This window comes from Haliotis rubra, unplaced genomic scaffold (genome assembly GCF_003918875.1).
Source record: "Haliotis rubra isolate DU_JTF1 unplaced genomic scaffold, ASM391887v1 Scf474, whole genome shotgun sequence".
NCBI lineage: Eukaryota > Metazoa > Mollusca > Gastropoda > Lepetellida > Haliotidae > Haliotis > Haliotis rubra.
This window is the reverse complement of record NW_025767162.1, coordinates 831,540-840,345: the sequence shown is the minus strand read 5'-3', so window position 1 is coordinate 840,345 and position 8,806 is coordinate 831,540. Positions and strand designations below refer to the sequence as shown.

Genomic DNA, 8,806 nt, shown 5'->3' with positions numbered 1-8,806 from the left:
ATCCGTCCAACCAATTTAGCAATCATCCATCAACCCACACAAATTAGCAGTCATTTAATCCAATCATCCATCGTCCATCCATTTACCAATCATCCACTCCAGAGTCCATCCAATTTACCATCCATCCACCCAATTTGCCAGTCATCCATCCATCCAGCCACCCAATTTGCCAATCATCCATCCATCCAGCCACCAAATTTACTAATCATCCATTTATGCATCCATAGGACCAGGCGTGTAACGGGATCTGGTGGATCTGACTTTGTTACATGTTATTGTATCCAAGTAGCGTAGATCTATGCTCATGATGGCACCCACAAGATCGTCTTAGTCATTTTAGGCCGCCATGACAGATTGTAAATATTACATCGTTTTCTTTTAAAGAACGAAGAACTTTCAGCCATAACCTATTTATCAATGTTCCTGTAATCCATTATTTACCTATTTATCCTTAATCTTACACCTGCCGAGTATCTACTAACTATAAATTATCTATCATCTATTTAAGATCTACAGGTTTCGCCCATCATATGTCTGTTATATTATCATCAATCTCCTATCATCCATATATATCTATTATCCTCCAATTCTCCATCATCCTATCTATCTATCATTTAGCAGGTATCTGCGATTTACTATTAAAATAAACTCAAATCTACTCCCAAACACAGGCTGGCTGTCCGCCGTCGCCGCATGTAGAGCGCAACGTCACAGAAGAAACGTGACGTCATAGCCTTGTTCATGACGTCACGTCACCATGACAAAGTGATATTTCGACCTAGGGCATCGTATGAAAAATAAGAACCCCTATATGTTTGCCCTCGTAGGTAATAAATATCATTAATGTACCACCCATATCTATCATCTATATATCATTAATATATATCATCGATATTTTCAGACACATTTCACTTGACACATGAAACACTGAGTGACGTGAAATAAGTTTTATTTTCACTCATGGTTTGACGAGATGATACATCATGTTTGACACTTATTATATAATCCAATTCTTAAAGATTATAACTAAACAATATAAATCCGAGAAAACGCGATTAACAAAATCCAAATTCTCCCAACTGTCCACTAAAGACGGTTAACATCTTTGTGCAGGCACACAGATAAGACATAGTTCGGTATTCGAAAAGACATAAAAATCCAGACAACATATGTTATTTATCAGATGCTAACCTATTATTGTCATTGTATGAATGTGATCAACAGTCATAATATTATCCATCAAACGACCCTGTTGTTCTCAACGTAAACGTCAAAACTCAGTTCTGGCGCACGAATACATAAGAACAACAAACATGGCGAGAAGAGAAGAGTGTAATTGAGAAACAAATAAACGATCTTCTGTATCAGTTAGCGTAACTACAGGTAATGACCTTTTTCAAATGAGTGAAATAAAGTCACGTGTACATAAAATGTTATGAAACAACACATAGCTCAAGTGTTCTGAACAGATGTTAGCTCGCACGTAGCACGTGGACTCTTCACAACACAGTGAAGTACAGTTCACTCACATTCCCACTAGCTCACAGCAAGTTCACTGAGTCGCTCAGCGATCAGCTGATCCGAGCTTTCTCCGCCGAGAATGGTCATCGATGGGTTCGGCCCGGGAAAGAGAAATTTCAATATTCCCTATTCCCAGTAAAACGAAAACCAAAATTGTGCTGGAAGTGCCGCTAAAGCGAATTGCTATGAAAACATTGGATTACCGTACTTCAGATTAGCGCGCGACCCCAATATTCGATCTGTTAGCCTCTTAGTTGAGATGACCGCCTCCGTGGTGTAATGGGTAGAGCGTCCGCCCGGAGAGCGGAAGGTCGCGGCTTCGAACCCCGACCGCGTCATCCCAAACGACGTTAAAATATGGTACTTGTTGGTCCCCTGCCTGGTGCTCGGCATTAATGGGTAAAACAAGGACTGGTCGGCTCGGAGTCAGTATAGTGTGTCTGAGTGGGGTATTCATGCTTCACTGCGGCATGGTATCTCCGTGGGCTAGCACTATAAAACCAGCTTCACGCACATACACACGCATGCACGTCGTCATATGAGCGAAATATTCTCGAGCACGACGTAAAACCCAATTTCACCTCACCTCACCTTAACTGAGACGAAGTTTCAGCTGTTTCAAGTTTCAGCACTTGATCTGTGACAAGTTTAAGCATCGGTGCAGGAAAACTCTCCGAGAAAAAGAAGTATTGGAGCTGTGTAGTAAAATTCATTTGTTGTTTGACTTATTTGACTATTTTATTTAATCCACCATGCAAAGACGGTTGTTCGAGCAGATCTCGCTAATTCTCAGTTAATTTCTGTCGCCGACATTTTGGTTGTCGGTGCTTTCAAATTTGATATTAAATCCAGGTGTATCTGTGCAGGTATTCTAAATAACACTGAATTTACAATAAGTATTAAACTTCATTAAGACTGCAGTAAGTTATATTGCAGTGTCAGAAGCAAACATCTGGTTCTATGTCGACATTTTTTATAAGTCGGTAGTGCGTATTCTTTGCATTGAAGCTTGCTGCAAAATTTTATCGAACGGAAGTTTTGTTATATTTAGTGTCATGAAAAAACCAACATACATATGGGTTAATTCGCCCATGTTAGCATGTCGGTGGTTCACCAACCAAACCCACAACCCTCGTTTAGATTATGTCGGTAGAGTCAGAGTTATTTACGTTACGTTGTGTTTGTTTACAGCTTTTCTTGTGATTATCATCGCACAGACCCACAAGATAATTTTTCTTGATTGTCCTGTTCATCTATTCTCGATATCTAAAAACATATAGTTTCGTTAACATTGATTTTTCTTACAAGATGGAAAATTATGCTCGACATCGTAGAGACTTTTTAAGCAAGTTATCGTTATCATACATTACCGTTATAACTCAAAATATAGCATATTTTTCATAGTCATAGTCATCATCATTTTTCATTACCAGAACTAATTGACGTTACTATTATTTACGTTACCGCCACAATTGGAAACTTGGAAAGTTTTCCGAAATCTTTGTGTTTTGTTGTCTGGCATTGCCGAAATATCAAATGTGAATCAAACTTTGACAAGTGAAAGTAGTTTGAGTTTGTTATCGCCCTATATATATATAAGTAATGTCGTTACATTGCGGTAACGTAAATAACGTCAATGCATAACGATGTAAGCTTTCTATGTACGATATTTTCAATTCCACCTCCACATGATCCATCCACAGTCTGTGGCTCAAACATTTTTTGTGATGTTTAACAAAACACTGGACAGAAGACTTTGTTGAGCCATGAAGTAGTTCGGCAAAATATTTTGAAATTTCTCTCACTGCAGTGAAGATATCAATATTTTAGAATATAACTCAGTATTTCCCGCTCTCTTGGTAATATTATTGTAATATGATATTTGTATAGCGCCAATATTCAGCTCAGCTCAGCTGCTCAAAGGCGCTTTGTTTTTCCCTCGATCATTGGGTGTCAATCTCAACGTCATGTTGTATATTTCAATCTCAACACCCTGGGGACCATACAACTCTTGCAGCCATTTAGGCGCACCAAAATAATATGGCTTTCCCATCCTTACGAGGCTCCCATTCACAGCTGGGAGAAATATATGCAGTTCGTATTGGCAAAACTAATTAGGATGTCTCTCCTGGTGTGGTTTACCGTGTACTTTTTATCAACTGTGAAAACACCATTGTCACAGGGATGTTTATCAAACTAAATGTACTATATGCAAGTGTGTGAGTGAGTATGGTTTTACGCCACTTTTAGCAATATTCCAGCAATAACACGGCGGGGGACACCAGAAATGGACCTCACACTTTGTACCGATGTGGGGAATCGAACCCGGGTAATCGGCGTAGCGAGCGAACATTTTAACCACTAGGCTACCCCACCGCCCCTATATACAAGTTACATACACAATTAGACTTTTTACAATTCAAAAGTGAGTGAGTGATTCAGTTTAGTTTTACACCGCGCTCAGCAATATTCCAGCTATATGTCGGCGGTCTGTAAATAATCGAGTCTGGACCAGACAATTCGGTGATCAACAACATGAGCATCGATCTGCGCAATTGGGAACCGATAACATGTGTCAACTAAGTCAGCGAGCCTGACCACCCAATCCCGTTAGTCGCCTCTTACGACAAGCATGGGTTACTGAAGGCCAATATTCTAACCCGGACCTTCACGGGTACAAGTCAAAAGACACCAGGCAAATTGATCATGACTCACATAACAGAAAGAATCTTTACGTGCAACATCATTACGGCATTTGTCGTGCAACATCCTTACAACTTAAAAAAGTAAAGAACACCCGACATAAGCAGTGAGTGAGTGAGTGTGTGAGTATAGTCTAATGCCACATTTAGCAATATTCCAGCAAATTCATGGCGAGGGACACCAGAAATGGGCTTCACACATTGTACCCATTTGGGGAATCGAACACGGGTCTTCGGCGTGACGAGCCAGCGCTTTAACCACTAGGCTACACCACCGCCCAGGGGCGAGTTGGAATACATACAAGCCATGATAGATTAGTTATCCTCATGTAAAAGAAACGGGTGTTCCCTAAATTCATTTGAGAAGTATATATTTAGATTCTAACCTTATAACCATCGCCCACCACGCGCTGACCTTGTGATGGTCCCATAAAACACCTCACTAGGGGTAATGACCGTCTTCAATAAAACGAAAAAAACCCAATAAAGTGATGACGTAAGACGGGAAAGCTGTAAACATATTCACGTCTCGTGTTATCCTGGTATTACTTACTCACGGTCACGGCTAAAGCGACGAACATTCTCAGCCACCATGGAAATGCTGGGTTGTGGGGTAGCCTAATGGTAAAAGACCCGGGTTCGAAGACCCACATGGGTGCAATATGTGAAGCCTATTCCTGGTCTTCCCCGGTGTGATATTGCTGGAATGTTTTTCAAAGCTGCGTAAAAATAAACTCATATAAACTCACTCACTCACTCACTCACTCACTCACTCACTCACTCACTCACTCACTCACTCACTCACTCACTCACTCACTCACTCACTCACTCACTCACTCACTCACTCACTCACTCACTCAGCATTGGCATGACATCCCAGGCACGTGGTTGCGTTGCACTGTGTGGCAAGTGTAAATTATTGGGTGTGTTTGGGCGTTAAGTTTTATAATCACTTTCATGTGATCCCTCATTTTATTTCTCAGTATATTTTATAACGATAATCTCTCGTCGTTATCTATTTCATCGGCGGTGTGGTAGTCAAGGAAACCATTGTTCGATGCACTGCTCTTAACAGATATTTGAGTATTTCCGTTTGTGCCCACAATATCGACATTTATGTTCAAAGATCCCCAGAAGTAATATCATTCTTCCTGTTTGTAAGAGGACTAGCCGGGTCAGCCTCATGCAATATGAAACTTCAATTGTCACTACGGCTCTCTATATAACGTGCACCAATCATCATCCGGGTTTGATTGCATTGTAGTCTGGCGACCAACACATTGTGGTTGACTGTCACGAAAGCATGAGGAAGAAAATTATGATGAGTGTCGGACGTATTTGCGGATATTCACATTGGGCATCAGAACTAGTCAGATCTCACAGCGGAGGAGCTTGGACAACGTATCCAAAGACAAGCCTGTGATTGTATCTTGATGTCGACCTGACTGTCAGGTCCTGGATTTAACGGACAGTATCACTAGATGGTAGGACTCGAATTTCTGTTGTGTGTGCTCAAGCTCAACTCCTCACATACCGTTACATTCCAGTGTGGCTTAAATACCAACAGTAAACCCTGTAACGATCAGTGCCTGTCAATTGATCAGGGTGTTATCGTCTTTGAGGAGTCTTTGATTGAAGTATCATTACGAATATCTCTCTCGGACGAATCGAATATGACTATGTACCATGATGATGTTATTTTAAAACACTGTGTACAATGCTGAGGCAGTAGATAATTTAATTCAATTACAACGTGGTGATTCATGTGATAGAAAATGGCAAATAGAGAAATACAGAAAAAGTGATTTCAGTCGTCGACGACGTCGTTGTGTTTCCAGAAGGACTTTATTGTTGACAAGGTTGAAGCTGCAGGGGAAAACCAAGCATTGTCTGACCTGGAGGCACCATACATCAATTCTGTGGCATAAGGTTTTAACACTATAGAAAACCTTCAAAAAATTGACTTAAAGTTGTCAGTTAAAGGGATTATGCTACAAAAAAACCCACTGCAACTGGATGCTGTCCTGGACTAAGACTAAATTGTTGAAATAATAACATCAGGAAACAAAGCCTTATTGCAACACTTTCTTTGGACATTTTCACAAACATGGAGATACGTTGGACCCGGTGTTTTATAAGTGTGTTGTGCTTAATGTCAGTGTGTCATTTCCAGGAATGTCTTTCTACAGACTGCTTTCATAATTGGTGTTGGTGTAAACCTTACAAAGGCACTTGTGAGTACAATGAGGACAGGCTGCAATACGTCCCACGTCTACAGTGGGCTGGGGACATTTACCGTTTTGCATTTGTCCACAACCATTTGAAGACCATCACAAACAGTACCTTTCAAAACATTAGCCAATACACCCTACATTTGCTGGATCTTACACACAATCACATTGCACATATTTCTGCAGGTGCCTTTGCAAACCTAACTCACCTTCTTTACCTGAATGTAGGTGATAACCCTATCGCGTTAGCTGAACTAGGTGAGGCGTTTCATTCACTTCCTGGTGTTTTTGAACATCTGTACTTGAACAGATTAAATATCAGCGACGCCGGGTTAGAAGGCAGCTTCCTTCATGGTCTACAGACAAAGAGTCTCACTGCAATACATCTCGCCCAAAATAAACTGACAAAATTTGATGTTACTCCCTTTGTCTCCTTCAAAATGTTGACTTGTTTAAACCTTTGGCACAATGCAATTGAGTGGAAGAGATATCATATGATTCCTAAGTTAGAAAGCTTGCAGACTTTAATTCTTGATCACAATAACTTAACTGAAATACCCATAATGTGCGTGGATCATCCTCAAAAGCCCTCCTTTCCAAACCTAAAGACGTTAACGATAAACTATAACCGTATCTATACACTAGTTGCTGGAAATTTTCATTGCCTCCGGAGCCTGACAAAATTAATCATGTCAGGAAACGTAATTAGGAGTATCAAAATGTTCTCATTTCAACGTATAGTTGGGCTTGAAAACTTGGTTATATCTCACAATAAAGCAAATCTTACAATACAAGGACAGGTATTCAACCCAAACCTCTCAAATCTAGATCTGTCTCATTCAAACATATACTATTTCAATACATCCGTATTTTTTAACTGCACCAGGATCAAGACAATTAATCTCTCTGGCAATGACTTTAGCAGAGGTGATAAATATTTCTTTAGATACCTTCTCGGAAGAGCAATGAACACAATAGAGTCATTCCACTGCAAACGTTGCGGGTTAAGACAAATACCAAGTGTCTTTTCAGAAATGGGCAGACTTAAAGAACTGCATCTAAGTGAGAACTCAATACAAGACATCCAGAACAATTTCTTTGACAGCAATCACCACCTTCGGAAATTGTCCCTTGCCAACAATTCCATTAAGACTCTAAGTAGATTAGCTTTTTCCAATTCGGTGAGAAAAGAATTACATCATGTACATCTTGAAAACAATCCTTTTGTTTGTAACTGTGATTTATTTTGGCTCAAGCACTGGCTGTTATCTGAGACAACGAAATTTTCAAATCACCTGTCTAAATATACATGTTCAAACGTTCCTTTTCAAGGCAAGAATCTTGTGGATATAACGTCTATTAACAGTTCAGACTGTTCCGAAACTCGCAAAAGGTTTTCCATCGTGTACTGCATCGCTGGGACTGTGCTTATTTGCCTGTGTTTCTTTGGCTTGGGCTACAGATTCAGACGGAACATTAGGTACTGCTGCTTGACGTTCAAATCTTCAGCTTCAGAATCTATTCCTCTTCTGAGAAACGATGTCTACATTCTGTACAGCGATGAAGATTATTTGTGGGTGAGATACGAAGCACTGGACAAGTTAGAAAATGAAGGAAAGCAAAAAGTATGCTTCCGCCAAAGAGACTTTAACCCCAAGAAATATGTGGTTGATAATGTAGTGACAAACCTGAGACGCTGTAGAAAAGTCATTGCAGTTTTATCCAACAGCTTCTTCAAGGACCGAGCTTCGCAGTTCGAGATGTCCTTAGTCCGGAAGCGTCTTGAGCGTCACAAGGAGATGCTGGTATTGGTTCTTCTTGAAGACATTGAGAACAGATACATGTCTCATTCTGTCAACAGTATGATGCAGGCCTGTCTAACTATCAAATGGTCAGAGATGAATGATCAAAGAGATGCTTTTTGGGAGCAGCTGTTAACGCATGTGTAAAAAAATGATTCTTTGGGATGAGTGATATATGGTCTGTGGGTCAGGATCCTCCAGTGTTGTGTATAAACATTCCATGGACATGACATTTTCCAATGTGAATTCTCCATTTCTCCAGTTCTTCATCGGATCCCGTGAATAGCCGGGATAGTATTGGTCATGCTTGTTGTAAGAGGCGACTAACCGGACCGGGTGGTCAGGCTTGCTGGATGGTTGACACATGCCATCGTATCAGATCGATGTTCATGTTGTTGGTCACGGATTGTCTGATCCAGACTCGGTGATTGACAGACCGCCTCCATATAGTTGGATATTGCTGAGTGCGGCGTTAAACAACAAATAGTTCTGGATCGAAGTGGTTAAAGCGTTGACACTCCCACTACTTCTAGTGAGTGAGTTATTATTT

The 8,806-nt window shown here is 40.5% G+C and overlaps 1 protein-coding gene across 1 annotated transcript; it reads left to right on the top strand.

Annotated features, from left to right (window-relative positions):
• The first annotated feature begins 5,757 nt into the window (after nt 1-5,757).
• LOC124290781 (toll-like receptor 13) lies at nt 5,758-8,497 on the top strand. The gene has a single exon (XM_046727607.1). It carries the CDS (start codon nt 6,331-6,333, stop codon nt 8,401-8,403), a length of 2,073 nt encoding a protein of 690 aa, XP_046583563.1. The 5' UTR covers nt 5,758-6,330; the 3' UTR covers nt 8,404-8,497.
• The last annotated feature ends 309 nt before the right edge of the window (nt 8,498-8,806 follow it).

Bases quoted from the DNA above. Each gene is read 5' to 3' on its own strand.
- LOC124290781 (XM_046727607.1), top strand. From the start codon at position 6,331: ATGGAGATACGTTGGACCCGGTGTTTTATAAGTGTGTTGTGCTTAATG.